The sequence below is a fragment of the Penicillium angulare genome (assembly GCF_028827245.1).
Source record: "Penicillium angulare strain IBT 27051 chromosome Unknown utg000005l_segment0_segment0, whole genome shotgun sequence".
Lineage (NCBI taxonomy): Eukaryota > Fungi > Ascomycota > Eurotiomycetes > Eurotiales > Aspergillaceae > Penicillium > Penicillium angulare.
Window position 1 is genome coordinate 1521717 of NW_026623164.1, and position 23549 is coordinate 1545265.

The following is a 23549-nucleotide window of genomic DNA, read 5'->3' on the forward strand; positions in this document are numbered from 1 at the left end:
ATTCAATTGACAATAAAAGCCCATAAAACGCCTTAGCCAGAAAAGCCATGCTATACTAATAGTGATGTATGTTTGCGTGTATGTAAATTCTACCGCGATCAAGCAAAGCAGCAGGGGAGAGAAAGGGAAACAATATATGAGCTTGACACTATTGCTTCGAAAAGTCAAATCAAAAACGGTGGTCACGAATGGGTATAAAAGACCAAGTCTCATAATCCTGACAATCAAAATATCCAGACGTAGAAGAACAAGAGGAAAACAGCGAAGAAAAACCCGAGCCATACCCTCCAGCCAATACCAGTACTATCGGCCATGCGAAGCATGCGGTTCATGTTTCCTCGGATTCGGACTCGGGTGTTTTCGAACGAACTCTCAAGATTGTCCATATGTGTGGTATCTCGGATTTCATCGCCAATGGCAAGAGTTATCTAAAGGGTCGTGTCAGTGACCGTGTTTATAGTTATGCAGCGCTGCGTTCTCTTCGCCGCGAACGCATGGAACACCCTCCTTACATCTTTGAGCATCTTCACCTTGGCGGTGATACCTTCTACCTCCGAATCGTTTTGTGACTCCAGTGATGACAGGACTGCATCGGAGTAGTGGCCCCTTAGCGAAGGTTAGACATGAATCATGTTGAGGGACTCAGCGGCTTTTTCCCGAATAGCTTACTTTTTATCTGGGGTCGCACTTCGAAATGAAGGCCCAGCTGCGTTTCCATTGCCATATCCATTCCCCCCTGAGCTGGGATACCCTCCATAGCCGTATCCGCCTGCTGGAGCGGGTGATCTGCTCGCCGGGCGGGAGTTGCCACCACCACCGTATGAGTCGAAGAGGGAGGATGAAGCGCGGGGATCACGTTGGCGTGGGAATCTATATATGAGTATTAGCTTGAAAGTTTCGATAGAGGTTCGATAGTTCTGTGATGTGTTTGCGTGGAGGACCGGGACTATACCGTGAAGCCATGACGCTCGTGTAGATATGTTCAGAGGGACCCGGGCGGTAAATCTGTGGTTCGCCAATCAATTAACCATCAAATAATCAATCAATAATTAGCAAAAAGCATAGTGCGATGCTAGGTGACTGTCAGATTCATGGCATTCGAGGCGTGTAGGCACTTTGGATGCTTGCGGCGGACAAAAACACAAGGTGGCCAAAGCGTAACTCCGAGACTACGGCCAGGGGCCGCACGTGATAAGGCGTCTTATTTACAAGGATCTTAACAACAGAAAAGGAAAAATATACAACAAAGGTAATGGTATTGAAGACAATGCTAACAATGGGGTTGAGAATACGTGTTGTCATAGCGTCCGGTTTTGGGGGTGTTCGTAGTATGCTCTTTGCGATCGGAGCAGTTACATCATCGGCACAACAATTGAGACATACTTCAGTCCCTCGCGCCTTGCTGAATACAAGTTTTCACATATACATGTTACGCATTTTTAAATATCAAGGATGCACTGCCATTTTGAAGATCTATGTATGTTATGAATCTTTCCAAGGCAAAAGAAAAAGTTGAGTACATATCAGAAATGAGTTTTCATTGAATCGTTGTCAACGCTGGCTAGCGTGACCCAAAGAGGAAGATGAGATCATGGCTCAGGTAAATGACAAGATGAGAAAGCCTCTCCTGGACAGTAAATAGCGCCGGTCCAACCTGATCCTTCAAAGCTAGTTCCGTATCGCCTGAGTCGTGTCGTGGAAGCTGGGCGTTTAACCGCGCATCTCGTGGTCCTCGTCACCAGCACCCTCGTACTCCTCATCATCCTCGTCCTCATCATCCATCTCGCCCTTATTCTGCTCAGCAACATTGGCGTAGTCGATAACCTTGCCGCGCGTGCGTCGGCCGCCCTGGATGATGTTGCTTTGGTCAATGGGCTCGAGGTTGTTGTCCATGTCTTCGTCCTCCTCTGCAATTGGAAATTTAGTATAAGGGGCCTCAGAAATCGATAGAGAGAAAGTCGCAGAATGCCATTGGGCCAAGTATGGGTGTAGACAGGGCACAATGACGTTCAGACTTGAGAGCGGCGCGTACCGTTTTGTTCCTAAAGAGACACTAGTTAGTACACAATTGAGAGAAGGAGAAATAGAAGTGACGTATTGCACAGAAGTGAACTTACAACTTCGGGCTCGCTTTCAGATGAGCTATCTTCCTCATCCATGCTCATTTCATTGGTAGGATCAGTGGCCTTGCCCTTGCCCTTCTCGAAGGCGGGGTCGGTGGTGGGGTTATTGGTAGTAGCGTGGTCACCCATGGCAGATAGATGTGTTGGTTGTATGAAATGGGAAGTGTGGATGGTAGGAAGGGAGGATTGGAGGGAGGAAAGAGGGGGAAATTTAAAGAGACGGTCTGCAAGTCAGATAGCTCTCCTACCAAAACAACCGCAGCAGTAAGGGACGCCGCGATCCCGTGATGTGATTCGCTATTGAGTTTTGCAGAGTGGGGACCCCGTGACAGTCTGTGCCCTGGGCCATCTACTAGGTGGAAGTAAATACTTCTAGGTGAAATGCTTCCTTGTTTTTTACATTTTCTGTACAAGAAACGTATATGTGGAATAGAAAGTTCATTCGTAATTATTTTAATCTCTCTGACGTGAAGCCCGAGTAGCAAAACATATACAAGATCTGTTTATTTGTTTATTCCAAAGCGAAGCATCTTTCCACCGACTGCGCATTATTCCCCCACCAGTTTGGCATTGACACTTGTTTGCCTGCTCCAAAGAAGAAGAAGATAAGCAGCATGTTGAGGTTGAAGCCAGCATCAAATGCAGCGGCAACTAGATAGTTGTACCGCTTCCACACTTCAAAGTGACGCCGATATGCCCAGTACATAACAACATAGCCGCCGATGATGGCTGAGGTATAACCGGTACTGACATTTCCGTAGAACATCGCCAGGCCACCGAAGAAGATACTGACATTCCAAAGCTCAATGCGCAATTTGGGGAAGAAGCGATGGAACACAAAGAGGATCGGTGGAATGACGGCACCCACGAGAAAAGACCACGGCAGGGGCTTCATCTCAGCTTCAGCAAAAAGTCGTTTGGGACCAAGGACTGCATATTGCACACCCATAGTATTAGATGTGTGTAAACTCTGACCAGTCCACTGGTTCAGGGGGTCCGTCTTTGCGCCTGTCAAATAGTCGCCCTTCGTATCCATAACCCAGCGGATAACGGCATAGTTTATGGGGACACCCATGAGGGTACCGAAGATCTGGGAAAAGAAGATCTCGCGTGGTGGAATGTGCATGTAATAACCAATCTTCTGGTCTTGCAACATGTACTGAGCCCGATACCAAGCATCACCGGCGATCGAGCCGTAAACTGAGGGACCGCATGGATGCTGGTGGCCGGAGCCGGCTTTAGTGTGTACCATGTATCCGTACATCAGCTCGTTGAATGAACCAGTCTCCAATTGATAGTTGGAAATGGCATATAGCCATGCGAATGGAATGACAAAGATAGCAGCACTAGCTAAAGCCACGAAAAGAGTCCAGATAGGAATAAAAAGGTTTCCAGTCGCAATGCAGGCCACGAGGATGATAAATGCAACCAGAAACAAAAGACCGTACCACCACAAGGGGATCTCTTTGTATTGTCTCTGAATGACATTGAGCCGGTCATGATACTGATGGTGAATTCCACCCTGCGAAGATTCAGATTCTTTATTACCACGGAAAATCTTGGTAAGATTGTTCTTAATTTGAACGTATCCGAAGGTTGCAATCCAGGTGATCGCAGCTGGCAATTTAGCGTAGTCGAAGAATGTCGCCCACACATTTTGTAGCCCCATGTACATAGGTCCATAGTGCTCATAAGCTGTTTCGTTCAAGTGATAGTCCGAAGTCAACACGTCCAGTGTCGGATACTCTGTCCCGTTGGCCAACATAAGACTATTGGACATCATGCCATGTTTATATGAGCCCAGCTTGCCCCATTTCCCGGCGGGGATCAAAACCCAACAGTTAAAAGCAAAAGCCAAGAATAGAATGACTTGGGTCCAGAAAGGAGTAAGCATGATGGAAGAGCCGTTCCAGTTGATATTTGACCAATCCAGTGACAGATTCAAAAATCCCATACCCCCAAGACCCGATCCAATGAAATTAGCCACTGGATTTCGCGGTGCAACCCAGCACAGAAAAGCCAAGGATGAGAAAAATGGGAAGACGTATTCTGGGAGGAACTGCCAGAGGGTCATCCCCAAGAATGCAAAGAAGAAGACCTTCATTTGTCGTTTGGCGATAGGTGACGAGGCGTCTTGCTTTCGAAAAGTCTCGAATAAAGTCGTTTGCATTAGAGCTTTCGGCCAGAGATACTCCGGATCAGGCAAAAGGATGTTGCGAGCAAGAGCGGCGAATGCATATCCAGTCCATACAATAGCCCACATGAAGAAGATGGCAACAGCAGGATTAATCTTTGTCCCGTACCAAAGCTCTGCTAAGACAATTGGGGTATAACCCATGTTATATGTTGCTCCCGATGCTGCAGTGACGGTAACTAGCACATGTTCCTTGATGCTCCATGGGCCAGGGTTCAAGTTGAAGGAGAAGCGAGTTCCTGGCGCTCCGACATTCCATGCCGGAAGGGTTCTAGCGAGAAAGTGACCAGCATAATGACAGGCGATCTGGACGAAGAAGACGGAATAAGGCGCGCTGGTGGTACGGAAGTAACTCATTTGGGATAAGAAAGCGCCGGGAATCACGAAGAGGGCCGAAAGAACGAAGTATCGAAAGGTGATGGTAGGCAATGTCGGGTCATCGGTCAAGTTGATTAATTGGCGTACTTGTAAGGGCAATGCAGCAATTTCCGGATCATCAAGACCCTCCTTTTCAATTGCCAAAGTCTCGCTTTGGATATGAACTTTCTCTTCATCGGGTAGAATGGTGTCAGTCACCTCAGCTTTGGATCCTGGTTCAACCTGGGTACTATCCGCCGCAACTACTGTGACCGCGTCCTCTTGGACATCTCTGCGCCGCTTGAACACACCCAAGAGAGCCATGATGGTACAGTTGAAGAAGCCTCTCAAGGGAGGTTCTTGAGTATTTTTTGTGAATACCAGAAAGTGGCTGGAGTAATAGAATTCCAATTCATTTTGCTCGGGGGGAAATCCCAATTTATTTAATGTCTCAACCGGATAACCCGTAAGACTCCAACTCAGATAGACACATTACGAATAGAAAATGTGACCTTTCGGTGCCAAGCCAGCAATCACGAAATCAACTGACGGCGACTTTGGGCTAAGTGTAGATATTTGAGCCAATCATGGGAGCAGATCAACGCAACCACGATATGGTGGGGGTCCAGACGTTGTCAAGCAAGTTACATTCCATGCATTCTATGCGTCCCGGAAGCTTGAATAGAGTTAGCCCTGGGAGCAAGTCAATCTTAGCGTGGATGGCGTTATCAAAATCTGCTGATTCGGGTTTGGTCCCCCTCGTGTGGACCGGTCTTTTTACCCAATCTTCATTTCACCGAGGATTTAGCTACAGTTTCTCCGGGGGGGTCTTTTGATTTTTGCCTTGAACTCCGGTGATGGCCGAGGTTTTTTTTACTTTTCTTCTTTCTTTTCTATTATAAAAAGGAAGGAAGATAAAAATAAAATAAAGGAACAGACTACCTTTGATGGATACTACTCCGTAGTACCACGTTTTGAATAAAGGCTTCCTAGAACTATAGTTTATGGTGTCATGCCTTGGCCATCTTAGCAGTGGTCGGAGGGATAACCCGATAAGTACAAAGAAGGAATCTGGCAAGGAATATCCTTGTTCGTGAGGAAAGTTGAAGCTTTAGAAAGTAGGGTTTTCTGGTACAAAGGTTCCCAGGGTGTATGTACTAGTATGTGCTTATCTAGGACCTCGGGGTTAGAGTGTGCCTCTTGAAAGGGAAGTCCCCCTCAATTAGGAAATGCTCTAGAAGCAACCATGGCTGCCTTTCTGCCTTTATGCCTTTATGCCTTGGGGAGACTGTCTGCCTCAGGTGTCGATAGAATCACTGGCACGTGACTAAGCACTGAGAGTTTTGAATGAATGAATTCATGATGACGCTTATCGAGTCAGTGACCATACCAATACCACAGTACCCCACTAGAACTCCCTGGAATATTCAGTGACGTACCCCTTCAATACTGTTACCCGGGCATCCCACGATTACATCATACTTTTTGCCCCGCCATCTGCATCAGGAAAAAAAAATCTACACGCCAATAAACACTATACAGTTAATATGAGCTGGCGGCTGAAAGAGTCATCTAGAAATCCCTTGTAAATTCGTAGAAACAAAGATTGAATCCACTGGGCCCATCTGGAACCAACAAGACCTTTCAATGACGGGGGCATTGGCGCTGTTGCTGGGGCATCGAAGCTGATGGAAACCCGTGGATGCCCATGGAAGCTCCCTGCTAGAAGCTTCTGAGCAATACACCGCTCACTATATAGCAGGATTTCGCTACCCACAGTCTCTTCTCTTCTCTTTTTTTTTTTCATCTTCCATCTTCAATACCCTTTCTTCCTCTTACCTGTACACTACTTGGGTCTTACACACATTACCTCACGAATTTCTTTTTTAACGACTCAACTACACACACACACATTCACAATGGCTCCCGCTGTCGGTATCGATCTGGGTACCACCTACTCCTGTGTGGGTGTCTTCCGTGATGACCGCATTGAGATCATCGCCAACGACCAGGGTAACCGCACCACTCCCTCCTTCGTTGGTTTCACCGACACCGAGCGTCTCATCGGTGATGCCGCCAAGAACCAAGTCGCCATGAACCCTCACAACACCGTCTTCGACGCCAAGCGTCTGATCGGTCGTAGATTTCAGGACGCCGAGGTCCAGGCTGATATGAAGCACTGGCCATTCAAGATCATTGAGAAAGCTACCAAGCCCGTCATTGAGGTTGAGTTCAAGGGTGAGGCCAAGCAGTTCACTCCTGAGGAGGTCTCCTCCATGATCCTCACTAAGATGCGTGAGACTGCTGAGGCTTACCTCGGTGGTACCGTCAACAACGCTGTTATCACTGTCCCTGCCTACTTCAACGACTCTCAGCGTCAGGCTACCAAGGACGCCGGTCTCATTGCTGGTCTTAACGTCCTCCGTATTATCAACGAGCCTACCGCCGCCGCTATTGCCTACGGTCTTGACAAGAAGACTGAGGGTGAGCGCAACGTCCTGATCTTCGATCTGGGTGGTGGTACCTTCGATGTTTCTCTCCTGACTATTGAGGAGGGTATCTTCGAGGTCAAGTCCACTGCTGGTGACACTCACTTGGGTGGTGAGGACTTCGACAACCGTCTGGTCAACCACTTCGTCAACGAGTTCAAGCGTAAGCACAAGAAGGATCTCACCACCAACGCCCGTGCCCTGCGTCGTCTCCGCACTGCTTGCGAGCGTGCTAAGCGTACCCTCTCTTCCGCTGCTCAGACCTCTATCGAGATCGACTCTCTCTTCGAGGGTATCGACTTCTACACTTCTATCACCCGTGCCCGTTTCGAGGAGCTCTGCCAGGACCTCTTCCGCTCCACCATGGAGCCCGTCGAGCGTGTCCTCCGTGACGCCAAGTGTGACAAGTCTACCGTCCACGAGATCGTCTTGGTCGGTGGTTCCACCCGTATCCCCAAGATCCAGAAGCTCGTCTCCGACTTCTTCAACAAGGACCCCAACAAGTCTATCAACCCCGATGAGGCTGTTGCCTACGGTGCCGCCGTCCAGGCCGCTATCCTGTCTGGTGACACTTCCTCCAAGTCCACTAACGAGATCCTCCTGCTCGATGTCGCTCCTCTGTCCCTCGGTATCGAGACTGCCGGTGGTGTCATGACTGCTCTGATCAAGCGTAACACTACCATCCCCACCAAGAAGTCCGAGACCTTCTCCACCTACTCCGACAACCAGCCCGGTGTCCTGATCCAGGTCTTCGAGGGTGAGCGTGCTCGCACCAAGGACAACAACCTGCTCGGAAAGTTCGAGCTTACTGGTATCCCCCCCGCTCCCCGTGGTGTTCCCCAGATTGAGGTCACCTTCGATCTCGATGCCAACGGAATCATGAACGTCTCTGCCGTCGAGAAGGGTACCGGCAAGTCCCACCAGATCACCATCACCAACGACAAGGGCCGTCTGTCCAAGGAGGAGATTGAGCGCATGCTTGCTGAGGCCGAGAAGTACAAGGCCGAGGATGAGCTTGAGGCCGGCCGTATCCAGGCCAAGAACGGTCTTGAGTCTTACGCCTACTCCCTCAAGAACACTCTGGGTGAGGGCAAGCTCCAGATCTCTGAGGAAGACAAGAAGACTGTTGAGGACAAGATCTCCGAGACCATCACCTGGCTCGACAGCAACCAGACTGCTGAGAAGGACGAGTACGAGTCCCAGCAGAAGGAGCTTGAGGGTGTTGCCAACCCCATCATCTCCGCTGCCTACGGCGGTGCTGCCGGCGCCCCCGGTGCTGGTGGTGCCCGCCAGCCCGATGATGTTGAGGAGAAGCCCGAGGAGCTTGACTAAGCGTCTCGCCTTTTGCTTTTCTCACGTTATGACGCTGTTTTCATGGCTTCACCTTTTCCTTTCACGTCTTGTTTTACGAAATTATGGGATATCGAGTTTTCCTCTTTTTATTTGCGCATGATTGCATAGATACAAGGTTATCTTACTAGGAAAAGAAAAGTCCTAGCGAATTTAAAATTTCCTTTTAATTCAGATATTTTCTCTGATATACTTCCATGTAATATGCTGTATTGAGTAAATTAAGTCCAACGTAGAAAAAATGATACTATCAAAAGTTCAGTCTTGGTATCATGGCCTAGCTGCACAATTGCATGTGCCCTGCGCTTGATCTCTCTGCCCCTTATAGTAAAACATATATGCTACCCGTTGACATGATGCTGTAACCAAAGGGTTTTCTATCAGTTGCTGCCCAATGCTAGGTACGTTGTATAGACAGAGCTGATGTTTTGTTATTCACCGAGGCAATCAAACGTCACTTGTTAAAGCACTTAGATTATTAGCCATATGAATAGAGAGACAACAACAATGAAGTATTACGACAGTGATACCTACTAGTACACAGTACATTTGTATGAAGAACTGGCAGCCAAGCCGGCCCCGAAAGCGGATGGCGGGCCGGATGTCTGCTAAGCCTCTTTATCAACACACTATACCTGCAGCTTCAAATGTTCCTAAATCATATTGATCCAGTGACAAATGACATGACCAATTGGCTCTTCCACCCAGGTTTTGTACCATTTTCTACTTATCCTATCGTGAGAACATTCCTTGGATCTTTTTGGGCAGCCATAACATTCAGGTTTCTGAGGACATAATAGAATTGATATGTAGCTTTGAAATATATCCAATAATCAACTATCTCGTCCAGGTATTCAAATAGCCAACACGACTTAAAATTAGAAAGTTTCCAAGAAACGTCTTAGAATAGAAGACTATTAGCTCCAACTGAAATAAATAATGCAAGTGGATGCATCTGAAGTGAACCCACCAGTTTCCATATCAATTTACATAGAGCATCATCCATTCCCATGCACCCGATAAAAACCGTAACACCAACTCCAAGACACTGTACACAGGCTCTGCCTGGGTCTAGTAGAGGGCGACATGTCGACCTTACCCAAGCAGAGCTAGGGATTATAAACGCAGCGCTTCAAATATCTTTGAAGTCCCCGTTCCACCATCGCTGGAGTCGCTGCTGGCCAAGCTGTACCACGGTTCCGTACCCAATTTGAGATGCTTTCTCGGGGTTCTTTTCTTGCTGATCGCGGCGAATTCGGGACATGGAAGCAGCGACGCCCATCGTAATTGCGAAGAGAGGATCGGCTACCCTGTTGTTCAAGAAATGGTCGTTAGTGAGGAGACTGGGAGTCAGGTAGAGCGGACTATGGGCTGTTCGGAGAATATTGAAGATTGCCTTACCGAGAAATGAGATAGGCAGCCATGATAACCTAAAATTGTAGTCTGGTTTCTTGTATTGGAGGTGGAGCTAGATCAAGCATTGGGGAAGCTTTTCCGTCCTCCCGGAGATATAACAGTCACGTGACGCTGACAACTATGTACATTACACATACTAACTGCTGGTTCCTTTGATATGGAACTCAGTCACGCATTTAGATAATGTTCTAATTCATGGGACTCTGGTTCTATAACCGAAGACCTCGGTAGACTATTCTGGGAGGTGGAATATCGGAATTCCATTATCCATGGATACTGGAAATCAGAGCAATGCGGGATTTGACGTGAGGAAATATTAGCCAATGATTATGGGCATAAGAGCTTTTTGTTACGTCTTCTTTGACTATCGCGGTAACCCTATCGGATAAATAAACCATGTATATGAGAGAAAAAATACACAAGTCCTCCCAGGGCGGAGCAAGCCCAAAAAATGCCCAAGAAGAACAGAAATGAAGAACAAAAATGAGCCGAAAAGGGGGGAGTTGTCGGAGAACGCCAGGGCTAAAAAAGAAAGTCTCTATGTATCTGACCTCTATACAACCTGACCAAAGGCAGGAATCAAAGTTTGCGCCAACCAGAAGCTGAAAACCAACTTGGGACCTGTCATCAGCAGCTTGGGGATCAATCCCTTGAACAGACTGGTGGGACCCTCGTTCTTAAGCATTGTAGACACAATTCGGAATCCAGACTCGGGGTTATCGAAGTTGCGGTTCTGGATACGAGTCTTGATGACATCCAGAGGAGCGGAAACAACAAGGGAAGCACTGGCACCGACGACGGAGGCGACGAAGTTCTGGCCCCAGCTGGCCTTGTTGTAATCAGTCAGACCGTAGATGTATTCCTTGGCAAAAGCAGATCCACCGAAGAGCTAATGTAGATGTTAGTAAAAACTGGCCCGCAACTCAAAAGCATTCCCAGTTGGGGTACTTACAGCGAAAGAACCAGGGGCATTACGGGCAGCGGTCCAGCCGGCACCCCGGTAGAGACCCATACCCTCATCAGAAATGATCTTGAAGAGACCACGGCCACGGAAGGCCTCGGGGTTTGTCTGACGCTTAATCTTCAGGACGTCCAAAGGAAGGAGGACGACCTCACCGATACCGACCAAACTAGAAACAAAAGATTAGCAACTGGTATTCCGAACCCAATGAATCCCATCACAATTACTCACCTGCCAGCGGTGGCGTGCATAATAGCCTTTCCATTACCCTTTCCGAAAGCGTTGTCGAACTCGTTGCCGTAGTGCTGAGCCAAGTAGTCACGGGCAAATGGCTGGCCACCGTACTTGTAGATACGCTGGAGAACCTATTTTGTAGAGAGATAGTTAGACCACCGTATAATAAACCCAGGGGTTTTTGTTCGTATTTCCGGAATCCACTGACCTTGTAACACGCAGCGTAGCCCAAACCAGGGAAAAGCGAGGTGAACTTGCGACCGACAGCAGCATCGGCGTACTCCTTGAAGACAACCTTATTGAATTGTTCCGCGTTGGTAATCTGAGCGACGTTCATCAGTAAACAATTTCGAGATTGAAGACATCCACAAGTTGTGATTGGCATTTCGTCTTACCCGGGTCTGGTTGCTCATCAATCGCTTCGCTGTGGTATCAACCTTGTATCGTCTGTTAGCTGTTGATTCGAATGACTTCTAGGGCATTTGGAGCGTACGGGGTGGAAGACGGCCAACTCGGCGATACCAGCAGAGCCTACAAAACACGGATTAGCGATTCGGATCCCTGTGCGCAGAGAGAGAGAAGCTTCGTACCGGAACCAAGGAGGCGGGCAACGGCAGATTCCTTCTTGACATCGTTGGAGGCGGCGCCAGCACCGGCTTGAGCGAGAGCGGGAGACATTTTGAGAGAATGGGAAAGGTATGCAGCGGTGTAAATGCGTCAGGAACATGTGCCTCTCGTAAATTTTATCTGAGCATGCGGATCGGGCGCTAGTCCTGATTGGGGTCCGGAGTCGGAGAACTTCGCAAGCGCGTTTGGCCTGATAAGAGCACCCCGTCAACTGGTCAATGAAATTTCCATAGTTGATGGCCGAATCCACTTTCAAAGTCACTTGGTCATTTTTACATAGCTTTGGAGTCTTAAGGCTTAGTTGTTGGAAGCAATACAAATAAGTTTACAAGTTCCAATTGCCTTCTTCGTTATTGTCCTGGCCATGTGCCTATTACCAGCATTCTGTAGGATTTTGCCATTTTGGTGTGCCAGCTCAAGGCGTTATGTCATAACTACCAGTTGGTCCATACTAGGTATTGTTCTAATGTAGTATATACGAAGAGTTGGGTCCTAGAGCGGAATCAATAACTACCCTTTTTAAGCAGTTCGGACTTCTGTCCCAGGCATATTTTGGATATGTTTGAGCCAGAGCATCAAACTAATCGGTTCATTTGATTTCATTTATTTGAAAAGGCCAGCAAAGGGCATATTTGCCGAGCAAAGATAAGAAAGAACAACACCGAAAGAACGCCCCAGTAGAAAACAAAACCCCAAGGTTGAGCAAATACAACTCGCTTGCGGCATTTAAATAAGTCCCGAGCGTCGGGTCCTCGTGGCAGAGAGAGACGATATTATCTCAATCTCATGATGTCGCATACAAAAATCGATCGCGTCAAACTTCAAAAGTCGCCGAAGGTGTTCTCACCAGAGTATCTGTGGACACGTAGCGTTAGTAACATTTCTTAAAGAACGTCTCTCCGGATGAAGCACAGTGTGGAAGGAAAAGGAGAGCTAAATGAATAACCGAATGAGGTAAATGCATACGTGATGTAAAGAAACCCATCTTCGTCTTTGTGCTCTTCATAAATACTGCTCATCAAGGCAGCAGTGGGTGGCAGAACCTCATCCACAAAGATGAAGATCGCCTTCTCTGGAGAGAGCTTTATGCGCTTGCGAATGACATAGACGAACTGGCCTACTGTGAGATCGGCTGGGACAAGGTACTTCTTCTTGTCGATGGTAGCGATATCTGACTTCTCGACCTTCTCACAGATAACCTATGATACATCCGTTAGCTACCGAAGAAGCGGTGAAGATAAGGGTGCTGGTTGCCACAGCGCATCGAGCGCTTTAGCTGATCCAGTAACCCACGAAAGGCTTACCGGGATTCGGTCAGTGTACTTCTGGCGAATACGCTCGGCCTCCGCCTTGCGCTTCTCAAAGGGGTGCTCGTCCTTAAACTTGGAACGCATGGTGTTGATAAGGCTGATAAGTAGAAAGCGGGGCGGGTGGAACGGAAAGAGTCGAGGTCCAGCAGAGGAGTAAGTGTAGCTGTGTAGCACTATGGGTTGTGAGATGTGACGGTGATGAAAATGGTGTCGAGGAATCCAAGAGAGAAATGGAAAAGGAGAGGGGTGATGACAAAAGGCAGCTGGCAAACCCCCGCTGACGTTAGTAAGAGCATCATCACGAGGCGGTGAGTCACGCGCAGTACAGTCACGGGACAAGGTCATTTCATCTTTATATTCTTTTACTTAACATATGAAGCAATTTCGTAATAATTTGAATATATCTGGAGGCTCTTCCTTGTGCGGAAGATCTAATGATGATTTATCCTTGTCTCACATTACCTGGAGATGGTGTAGACCGCCATTGTCAGACCCTCGGTACATCTACGGAAGGTGTGGGTTCTGCACTGATAATTCGATAAGCTAGGTAGAACTCGAAGTATAATATGCCCACAAGGTATTCCACTACTCAGGGGGGTTGCAGTAAAATTTTGTGTAGCTCTAGAGCTCCTATAAGCTTCTTATACAGAGGAATATATACTGCTTTGGGTTTGTCTCCCCTCTACATGTAAAAGATAGAGCCTCCCCCCCCCCCCACTTGCATCGCCGGGAGCGGTTTAATGTTCCCACCTACAATGATCCACCAAGTGATCCGGCCCAGGCTATACTGTACGTTAAAATTTCCGTTTTGTTCGATATACGTTAGAGGACTCGGGTCGTTTTTTTAACGTAACAAGATCCTTGCTGTATAATTAGTTATTCACTATGTGCTAGTGTATCATGATCTATAGCATGTTTCCAGTACGTTCAAGTAACTCTGCAAGGTATATCACTCCTTCAGTACTACCAAGTAACAAATGCTACTAATATTGACTGACAAAAAATTACAAATTCTTTGCTCTTGATACCTGTCCTTGGATTACAAGGCCGATGCTTCCCAGTCCGATCTTTGTTCTATTTCTCTTCGCCGAAGAAAAGACTCCATTGCAACCTTGAGAGACATAGATAGTACTCACTGGCATTTTCTCTTTCTTGCTGTTTGTGGCCATCTGTAAAGATCCAAAACCCTACATCATAAAAACGGTTCTTTGTCTTTGAAAACCAACTCCTTGTTCTTCCAACTCGAGATAATTATGTTAACTACCCAAACTATGTAATGACCCAGCCCTGGAGGCAGCATGAAGTGGGCCAGAAGTACTCGGTCGGTTCCGGAATCCCCAGCCAATCACATGGGCCCTATCTTATCGCTTATCTCATCCGAGCAAATGCAACAAACTGTGGTCTGATGCCCAGGAAGACATGACATGCCACCTGCGTTTCTTGAATGCCCCAAGGACCTCTGGCCGATCAATTGTTTTGCACACATGAATAGAAGGGTTTAATCGGTACAATTGGATATAACCGCGCTTAACCCCCGAAAGTTGCCCATTCCCCAATTCCGAACGCGCAATTCATCTACATTGCGAAAAATGGCATCGCGATCACTCATGCCTCTGCGGCGAACTTGGGCTCAATTCGCAGCTCGCCAACTTCGCTCCACTGGTCAAAGTGCTCGGTCATCCCGTGAGTATACCACAGGACAAAACCCTAAGAAAAAACAAGAATTCACTGTCTGGCGTCCTTACCTACGGCTCGCGATTGGCGTGCCGTTCATTAGCGCAATCATATACTCCATGGTATGAATTAATCAAAAGCATTCACGCAATTGCGTGTTAAACATTTGTTGATTCCATAATTAGGCAACTGGCGAAGTTACCGAACTCGATTCCCCTTCCATTGTCGAACTGGATGAGGCCCTGAAGCGATCATCCGCCATCACGGAATCTTCCCCCATGCGGTTGCGAATGGAAAAACTCATCAAGGACCAACAACAGAAGATCATCGAGGAGCTGGGCAGAATAGATGGCACAGAATTCAAGCAGGATACCTGGAGCCGGCCTAATGGCGGTGGTGGCATTTCATGCGTACTGCAGGATGGCAATGTCTTCGAGAAGGCTGGCGTGAATGTCTCCGTCGTCTACGGCGAGTTACCACGACCTGCCATTGAGAAGATGCGCGCCGATCATAAGTCATTCGTCGGCTCTGATGTCGAATCGCTCAGTTTCTTCGCAGCTGGTCTTTCACTTGTCTTGCACCCGCACAACCCCATGGCTCCTACTGTGCACCTGAACTATCGGTACTTCGAGACTTCGGACCCCAAGGATCCTATCAACGGTGACAAAAACTGGTGGTTTGGCGGCGGTACGGATTTAACTCCTACCTACCTCTTCTCCGAGGATGCCCAGCACTTCCACAAGACCATCAAGGATACTTGTGATCGTCATGACGCGACCTACTATCCCAAATTCAAGGCCTGGTGTGATAAATACTTCTATATCCCCCACCGTGGTGAATGCCGTGGAGTTGGTGGCATTTTCTTCGATGACCTAGACGCACATTTCCTCCAGTCATCTACTAGTTCGTCCTCCAACCCGCAAGAGACTTTGTTTTCCTTTGTCTCTGATGGCTTGGCTTCTTTCCTACCTTCTTACGTGCCTATCATCGAGCGAAGAAAGGATATGTCGTACACTCCATCCCAAAAGGAATGGCAACAGCTGCGCCGTGGCCGCTATGTTGAATTCAACCTCGTCTATGACCGTGGCACTAGCTTCGGTCTGCGGACCCCCAATGCACGCATTGAGAGTATTCTCATGAGTCTCCCGCGTACAGCTAGCTGGGCCTATATGGACCCTGTCTCGGGTACAAGGACAGATAACATGTCCGTTGACGAGGATGAGCTCACGGAAGACAAAACCAGCGAAAAAGAGATCATGGATGTGCTGAAGCACCCACGACAGTGGGCTTAATGGGTGAGCCACTTCTTCTTGTTTGGAAGACCCTGCCTTCTGAATACAAAACTTTGTCATAATTATTTGATGTACCACTATCTGTTCGCCATAATAGATATGGCTGTTTTTATTATTGTACATTACTTGAGCAGCATTATACTTACACATATACTGGAACCTGGGAATGTGGTTTCTCAATGTTAAATTGTTGTCTAAATTTCACAAGTCCGCATAGACTAATTCAACTCTGAATCCAGATGCATTGTTTGTATTTGTACAGGATCCAACAATGGGCAGAGCACCTCTGGCGATGGCTAGCAACATAGAAGAGAAATAGCCATGCGATATAAACATTTCAAAAAGAAAAGCAAAAAGTAAAATGCAATCTATATGCTACAGTAGCATAAAATATCACCGAAGGTATAAACGGATGATCTAGTGGGATATAAACGAAAAATCTCAAACCTTTACAAACACAAGGAAGAGGAAAGAAATGACCTTAGCAACAGAGATCCCATGAAGCCTATTAACCAGCAACTGCACTTCGTTGCTTGGCCAGCCAGCCTCGTGGATCTGTCATACTCGGGCCTTGTCGATAGCGCGACACGGTCATGTTGTTATTTTGCCATCGGCTTTGAAGATGGTACCAGGCGGAGCTCACAAGAGTGAGTTCTCGAGCTTGACCATCAATAATTTTCTGAAGTTCAACCTGCAGTAATATGTTGTTAGAAATCCGCCCGAGTCATGAATTGGTGTTTAGAACTTACTTCTCGCTCCTTAGGAATGCCGTCATCCAAGTTCTCCTCATAATTCTTCAAGCTCTCCCGGAGAGACTTAATAAGTTCATTCTGTTGTTGGATATACTGTCGACGAATTTTCAATTAGCATGGGGGAATTTCAATATAAAACTCGGGAATGCAAACTAACCTCTGCACGCTGAGCCAGACGCTCAACATTCTTCTCCAATACCCCAGCGCACTGTTTAAGCAGCTCGAAGCTAGACTTCTGGGATACTTCGCCACCCTCACTGCTGTGCATCTCGAATTCACCTAGAAGCATCTGCATCTCATTCATGACCTCCTGGTCCTCGACGCTAATTTCGTTCTGTTTGTTGTCAAGCATCTTGCGCAGCTCTTCTCGTTCAGAGCAAACCTCACGAACTAAGGTTTGGCTTGCATCCAACTCAGCCTCGATGTGGTGGATATTCTTAGTGAGATTTCCCCAATCTTCGCGGAGCTTAGATAACTCGACAGAGTTTTGCTCTTCAAGCTCGCGGAACATCTCGGTCTTCTCCATGTCGACAAGACCGACTTGGCCAAAATTAGCAGTGTATTCAAATTGACGGTTTAATTAATGACAACATACTCTGCGTTTGTGCTTCGGACAGGTCCTTCTTCGTACTTTCCAGACTATCCTGAATTTCCGCAAGCCTCTTTAATGTGCTGGTATAAGTCTCGTATAATTTCCAATATTCATCGCTAGAGACGGAGTTAGCGATTGATATGCAGGCAGTGATTTTTGATCCACCTGCCTCTGTGTAGAGTTAGAGCGGGCGATTTGCACGGATGCAGTGAAATTCTCAGAGAAGCCTTCTGTGTGCGAACCCGGCTGGTACCTGTCAGTTGAAAAGCGCGGTCTCGTAGTTGTCATAAAAGAACATACCGCTGATGGGACCTTGAATGAATCTCCCTCTCGTTTCGACTCATCGGGTTCGGATTTACTATAGACACGTTAGCCCCGGCACATTTGATTGTATATTATGATGCACTTACAGCTGAGAATCTTTCATGCTCATTGACTCGAAATCCTTGGACAAAGTTCCTTGCATTTTAGGTGTCTCCGAGCCCGGCGAAGGACTGCCTGGTAGACCTTCCAATTCGCGCAGACGTTCACGAAGTTCACTGATCAAGGCATCGTCTCTTTCGTGCTGTTCATCAGAACCCTGAAGTCGTTCAGTAAGCGCGTGGTTGTTGAATTCAAGCTGCTTTTTGAGGTTCTGGATCTCACTACACTCCTGCTCAATGCGAGGAAGAAGTTTGCGATACTCTTCGAGTTCCACGTCACGCTCCGAGGTCCACCGTTGCTGCGAATCGGTCTCCTTCAACTGCTGCTGAAGATCTGTGATCTGATTCTTGAGAGTTTGGTTCTCTTTCTCAAAATCCTGACTGGCCTGGAGTTTCTGGCGATACTTCTCTGCCGCGTTAGCCTTGCGCGCGAGCTGGTCTCTGTCCGTGCGGAGCTCATCGTAGTCATCTTGCAACTTCTGGTAGCGTTGATTCTTGACCTTCAACGATTCTACGGTCATACGAAGACTGTCCACCTCATCCTGGGCAGCTGATAATTTGGCCTCCTGGGATGCGATGAGATCATCTTGTTGACGGGTCTTGCTCTCCAAAGCTTTGGCATTGAAACCCAGATCACCCTTGCCGGACTTAAGGGTGACTAAACGATCCTCGGTAGAGGCCAATCGATTTTGAAGTGTATCGTTGTTCTCTTGCAAGCGCGCCAGGCGATTGTGCAGGTCCTCCAACGCCTTCTCCAACTCCTTTTTCTCGTGCGAAAGGCGATCGTTCTCCGCAAGCACCTTGCCAACACGTTCCTCGAATTGCAGCTCTAAGTCAACTGGAGGATTCTTTGCCAGATCCTCCCGAAGCTCATCAGCTGCATCCAAGGGCTCATGTTGACCATTGTGTGCCTCCTCAATTATATCCTTCAACCCCTCCTGAGTCGATGTTGACAACCCTTGGAGGGTTTGAACGTAGGTCTCCGCATTGGGGGAGCTGATCGCGGCGATCAGGAGCAGCTTCACCAGTTTATTCGTCTCTTTGGAAGATGCTTTCTCCGCGACGGCTTCGAGATCTGGGGAGGGGTCGAGGCCTGACGGTAACGTTTCGTCGTTTTGGTGTCGAATATAGCTCAACAGGAGTTTATGAATGTGTTTCAAATTCTGCCATTTGGCCACCCAATGATTGTCAGGATTGCGCTCGGGGATTTCGTCGAGGAAGTATTGCGGATCGATGTCCTGGAGGATTTCCCAAAGGATGATCCCATCTGTCAGTTCATCTGTGGCCCGTAGTGTTTTGCCCAGGGAAAAGCTGTTGATCCATTCCAGCAGAACCTTGGTCACGTTGTGTTCCGCAGACATGACGGAATGGGAGAACTCAAAATTGGCTAAAAGGCGAAAGGAATGAATGCAGTGTGCAGCATTTACATTCCCCCGGGCAAAAGAGTTGGGGGGAAGTGTTGCGGATCCACGCGAGCGCGTTCGGGGCCAAAGTCGAACGCCGAGTCACTAGCGGGGGGGATGATCGTCCTGACGGGGGTTGGCCTCAGCACCATGGTACATGTAGTTTGCAAAGACCCGGGGAAATTTATGGAGTCTGTTACGCTTGATTACGATTGGTCTCTAAACCTACAAAATGTATAATATAGTAAAATGTTTTACTCCAAAAAATAAAATCTCATTGTAAATTAATCCAACTCCACAGTAACTCCCTGCCCGACCCGAGTCCCTTGTTCAGCCGCTCCGCAGCCTGATGGACCATAACGTACAACCACCTGCATGGGTTAAATATCATGGGATGAGAAGGTCAGGTCCCTTTAAAAGGAATGTTTAGAGCCCTCAAATTCTCCATTTATAGTAACCACCTTGTCCTCTTCGATTTCCGGTTTGTACTGGGTGGATGCCGTAGAGAGGGTCTGAAGGGCATTCACTGGAGCTTCTGCCGCAAACCCACTGAAAAAAAGCATCTGTTAGCAAAGAATAGAAGTGAAGGGAATTGAAGTCAGCCGTACTTGATAAGATCTAAATCACAAATATGGTTAGCGGTGGTCAAAGGGAATCTTGTTAGGGTATCCATAGTCATAAATATAATGTGGGGAACCTACTATACTCATGTGTGATAACACCGCCCTACCAACACCAACTCTGTCAGTTGTTTATCGATATGATAACCATTGAGATGGATTACTCACTGCTGCTACTAGGGAATCTTTGGCCTGTTGGACCACCCCAGAAGGCGTTCCCTTGGGAAATGTGACAATGACGGATTTGAGGGACTTGGCGGCCAGTGCCAAAGGTAGAAGGGCCAGAATAGCCGCGAAATGAAACTTCATGATGGTAAATAGATGTGAGATCAGGATCTGATATGAAGACGAGAGTGTGAGTTTGAAAAAGACCACGCGAGATGTAAAGAGTAAAAGAGTAAAGTCCAGAAGATGGAATAATGAATGTACAAGAGGAGAGAGTATTGTAGAAGGCGGGACTGCGTCATAAGTCACCTGACCCGGGCACTTCCGTGTTGGGAAACTCCAACTTTCTCCCTTTTGACTCTCTCTCTCTCTCTCTCTTAATCTCTCCTTCACGACCCTTCAACTGCCCTCTCAACTCTTCCCTCCATCTTCGGTTTTTCTCATCTTTTCTCTTCAGCGTTGCATTTCCAAACCCATTTCTTTCGTTCCATTGCTTTAATTTAATTCTTTGGTGGACTGTGTTGGTTTTCCGGGTTTCGGTTACTCGTACGGCCTCATCTTAACCCGTAACTTCCCCTATCGGCGTTACATCTCCCATCTCCCGATTGATTTTGGTTTGGAAAAAGAAGAATCATAGCCGTTGGAAAAGAGGGTGGATTAGAGTACCTATTGTCTCGAGTCTTCGTGCAAGATAGCTAGCAAGCATTTTACAAGTTTCGACTTTTCTCTCCATCTTGTCCCAAAGGGCGATTTCATTGCATGGACCCCTCTGGCTTAAGGAAAAACCTGTTGATAGTGATCTTGGCTTCAATTCCGGTCTAACAAACCAACAAGAAAAGAAAGAAACAAGAAAAACCAAGAGAGAAACTCAAGAAGGGGAAAAAACAGAAGACAAGGGAATATCCAACCCTGATTCGACGCAGGACCAGTGAAGGGTCACATATAAAGAGACTTGACTACGCGTGTGCTGTGTGGTACCAAACTAATCCTTCTCCAGCATTTACTACTATCTCTTATCTCCTTCCAACCACCACCAACGCCGCCGTCGCAATATACCGCATAGCACATCACCATTATGTCCAACCCTGTTTCAGACGAAGTCGCAGAAGACTACAAAAGCTCTTTGGAGGACCTCACCAACAACGACAGATTCCAAATTAGCAATTTGACAGTGATCGCCAAAGAGAACACCGAGCATGCCGAGGCGATTTCGAAAGTGTTGGAGGATCATATTCGAGCTGTAGGTATCATTCCTGGTTTCGTGACGTAGCTTGGATCTTCTGACTGTTCAGTAGACTCCCCCTCCACAGAAATTGCCCGCCCTCTATGTAGTTGATTCCATTGTGAAGAACGTGGGCACCCCATACACCCTCTTCCTGGGACGAAAGATGTACCAGACTTTTATAAATGCGTACACTCTAGTCGACGCCCAGACTCGACGGAAGCTGGATGAAATGCTTAAGACATGGAAGGAGCCCGTTCCTGGCTCGTTAGACAAACGCCCGGTCTTTCCACCTCATATCACTCGGGACATTGAAAACGCCCTAATCAAGGCCCGGACGGCATTTTTGCAGGCTCAACAACAGAGAGGTCAGCTAGAAATCAATCGAGCTCGTGGCAGCGTGACACCAACCGGGTGGACCAATAGCCCAACACTGCCAGCCATGTCTCGACCGAATCAGCCATATGCCAACAATGGACAAGGCATTCCAAGCATTGCGGTAAGAAGGCTCACTTATGCCCTGTTCCAGCCATCGATATTGACCCGATCGCATTCCCAGACACCCCCTCAAGCTCATCGCCCTGATTCGGAGTTGGCATCATTGCATCGGGACCTGGAAGCCCTGGTCGCTTCGGCGCGAAATGACTTTGGGAATAATCCATTTAATCAGACAATCCAACAGCGGCTTAAGTCATTGCTTGATCTCCAGGGTATTATGCAACGCCAACAGCTTAGCCCAGAGGAGCGCAAGCTTGTTCGAGACCAGCTCGCCTCATTGACCACTCCGCAGCCAGGACCTAGTGCAGCTCCTGTCCCAACACCACCGCCTCAACCCCCGGCTCAGTCGCTTCCCTCGATGTTAAATTCCGAAACCATTGCAGAACTCCTCAAAGCGACTGGCGTTAACCAAACACCCCCTGCTCCCATTCCTCCTCAGATGCCCAACCTTCTCCCTCAAATGCCTCAAATGCCTCCTGCCAGTAGCACCCCGCAGCCAGCAGAGAGCCCCCTCATCGCTGCCCTTAGAATGCGAGGGCTACTACCTCCTGCATCAGCACCACCGATGATGGGATCCAACGCTACTCCTCCAGCATCTCTCCCATTCTTAATTCCTGGTCAACTGCGATCTACGCCACCAGTATCAACCCCTCAAGCATCCACCCCAGTTGGAGTTTCATCGACAGTATCTATGGCCACTACCTCTATGAAAATGTAAGTACTCCATTTGGCACTAAATGCATTTGCTCTTACTGATGATGAAATAGCCCTCGAATGGCACTAGTCGGTTCCCTCTACGAAGCAAAGTCAAACCGATGTGGAACCTGTGGTAGCCGTTTTCCTGCCACCAATGAAGGCAAAGAAAAGAAAGCCAGGCATTTAGACTGGCACTTCAAAACAAATCAACGCATGGTTGAGGCTACCAAGCGAGCCCAGACTCGTAGTTGGTATGTCGATGAAGGGGTTCGTATTTTTTCTCTCGGAATATGATGTATTTGTGGGTTGCTTTACTAACAAAGATCGATAGGATTGGGTTCAATCCCGCGAAGCCGACGATGACCAAGGGACAGCTTATTCTGAGGCCAATGCCGAGGGAGCTGCTGGGGCTGACAACAATGGTTCCAAACAAAGTCCACCAAAACAATGGATTCGGGCTCCCAATGATGCCATGCTGCGCAACACCCCTTGTCCCATTTGCCAGGAGAAATTTGAGTCAACATGGTCCGAAGAGGTGCAGGACTGGATCTGGCAAGATGCCGTTACAGTCACTGGTCGAGTCTACCACGCCAGCTGCTACGATGAAGTTACAAAAGATGGCCCTGCCCCTCGCAGTTTCACGCCTCAAGGGCGAACAGGGACACCGGACTCAGTGCTGGGCAAGCGAAAAGCAGAGGTTAGTCCTTATTCCGCCCTCCTTCATGCTTTATACGTTTCGAATCATTAACTAACTGATATAGGGCGTCGAATCTCCTGGGCAGAAAGTGCGCATCAAGACGGAACCATGAACAGGCGCTCGGAAATAACATCAACAAATAAAGGACATATTATGTAAAGCCAATATCTATCTCCGTAGTTACACTTTTCTATATCTACATACATGTACTGTAGTAGGCATTATTCATATGGCGCCGTGTCGCATCATGACGTTGCTTTTTGAGCCCCGCTCGGCGCATCTCCGCTTGGGATTCCCGTATTCCCCACGTGGCAAAGCGCAGTAACATCAATCAAAAACCACCAATGATTATTACCTTCGTGCACTCTTCTCTTCAAATATCTCAAACATTGACGTCCTCCAATACATACACACAAACATAACTAGATACACCCTTGTTCCTTGTCCCTTGTTCC

General features: G+C 47.7%; 11 protein-coding genes across 11 annotated transcripts; 3 read left to right on the forward strand and 8 right to left on the reverse strand.

Annotated features, from left to right (window-relative positions):
- Positions 1-224: 224 nt before the first annotated feature.
- Positions 225-963, reverse strand: N7478_007960 (SNARE domain- containing protein; the record flags this gene model as incomplete). The annotated part of the gene is made up of 4 exons (XM_056924174.1): positions 225-428; positions 513-606; positions 670-870; positions 953-963. 4 exons carry the CDS (start codon positions 961-963, stop codon positions 225-227), a joined length of 510 nt encoding a protein of 169 aa, XP_056776900.1.
- A 747-nt stretch (positions 964-1710) lies between these two features.
- Positions 1711-2252, reverse strand: N7478_007961 (histone H2A.Z-specific chaperone CHZ1; the record flags this gene model as incomplete). The annotated part of the gene is made up of 3 exons (XM_056924175.1): positions 1711-1907; positions 2033-2042; positions 2118-2252. The coding sequence occupies 3 exons, from the start codon at positions 2250-2252 to the stop codon at positions 1711-1713; spliced, it is 342 nt and encodes a 113-aa protein (XP_056776901.1).
- A 382-nt stretch (positions 2253-2634) lies between these two features.
- Positions 2635-4998, reverse strand: N7478_007962 (OPT family oligopeptide transporter; the record flags this gene model as incomplete). The annotated part of the gene is made up of 1 exon (XM_056924176.1): positions 2635-4998. The coding sequence occupies one exon, from the start codon at positions 4996-4998 to the stop codon at positions 2635-2637; it is 2364 nt and encodes a 787-aa protein (XP_056776902.1).
- Positions 4999-6593: 1595 nt separating this feature from the next.
- hsp70 (molecular chaperone Hsp70) lies at positions 6594-8495 on the forward strand (the record flags this gene model as incomplete). The annotated part of the gene is made up of 1 exon (XM_056924177.1): positions 6594-8495. The coding sequence occupies one exon, from the start codon at positions 6594-6596 to the stop codon at positions 8493-8495; it is 1902 nt and encodes a 633-aa protein (XP_056776903.1).
- Positions 8496-9645: 1150 nt separating this feature from the next.
- On the reverse strand, positions 9646-9937 carry N7478_007964 (uncharacterized protein; the record flags this gene model as incomplete). Its single annotated transcript, XM_056924178.1, has 2 exons — positions 9646-9823; positions 9915-9937. 2 exons carry the CDS (start codon positions 9935-9937, stop codon positions 9646-9648), a joined length of 201 nt encoding a protein of 66 aa, XP_056776904.1.
- Positions 9938-10482: 545 nt separating this feature from the next.
- N7478_007965 (putative mitochondrial GTP/GDP transporter Ggc1) lies at positions 10483-11802 on the reverse strand (the record flags this gene model as incomplete). The annotated part of the gene is made up of 7 exons (XM_056924179.1): positions 10483-10818; positions 10882-11059; positions 11122-11255; positions 11333-11446; positions 11520-11561; positions 11618-11655; positions 11715-11802. The coding sequence occupies 7 exons, from the start codon at positions 11800-11802 to the stop codon at positions 10483-10485; spliced, it is 930 nt and encodes a 309-aa protein (XP_056776905.1).
- Positions 11803-12572: 770 nt separating this feature from the next.
- Positions 12573-13145, reverse strand: N7478_007966 (autophagy-related protein 8; the record flags this gene model as incomplete). The annotated part of the gene is made up of 3 exons (XM_056924180.1): positions 12573-12606; positions 12718-12950; positions 13056-13145. 3 exons carry the CDS (start codon positions 13143-13145, stop codon positions 12573-12575), a joined length of 357 nt encoding a protein of 118 aa, XP_056776906.1.
- Positions 13146-14650: 1505 nt separating this feature from the next.
- On the forward strand, positions 14651-16027 carry hem13 (coproporphyrinogen oxidase; the record flags this gene model as incomplete). The annotated part of the gene is made up of 2 exons (XM_056924181.1): positions 14651-14857; positions 14921-16027. The coding sequence occupies 2 exons, from the start codon at positions 14651-14653 to the stop codon at positions 16025-16027; spliced, it is 1314 nt and encodes a 437-aa protein (XP_056776907.1).
- Positions 16028-16535: 508 nt separating this feature from the next.
- N7478_007968 (putative microtubule binding protein HOOK3) lies at positions 16536-19154 on the reverse strand (the record flags this gene model as incomplete). The annotated part of the gene is made up of 7 exons (XM_056924182.1): positions 16536-16718; positions 16777-16872; positions 16937-17319; positions 17375-17542; positions 17614-17617; positions 17672-17729; positions 17782-19154. 7 exons carry the CDS (start codon positions 19152-19154, stop codon positions 16536-16538), a joined length of 2265 nt encoding a protein of 754 aa, XP_056776908.1.
- A 455-nt stretch (positions 19155-19609) lies between these two features.
- N7478_007969 (uncharacterized protein) lies at positions 19610-20125 on the reverse strand (the record flags this gene model as incomplete). Its single annotated transcript, XM_056924183.1, has 2 exons — positions 19610-19759; positions 19985-20125. The coding sequence occupies 2 exons, from the start codon at positions 20123-20125 to the stop codon at positions 19610-19612; spliced, it is 291 nt and encodes a 96-aa protein (XP_056776909.1).
- Positions 20126-21056: 931 nt separating this feature from the next.
- Positions 21057-23206, forward strand: N7478_007970 (putative mRNA cleavage factor complex component Pcf11; the record flags this gene model as incomplete). The annotated part of the gene is made up of 6 exons (XM_056924184.1): positions 21057-21221; positions 21277-21702; positions 21763-22415; positions 22469-22664; positions 22729-23094; positions 23159-23206. 6 exons carry the CDS (start codon positions 21057-21059, stop codon positions 23204-23206), a joined length of 1854 nt encoding a protein of 617 aa, XP_056776910.1.
- Positions 23207-23549: the final 343 nt, after the last annotated feature.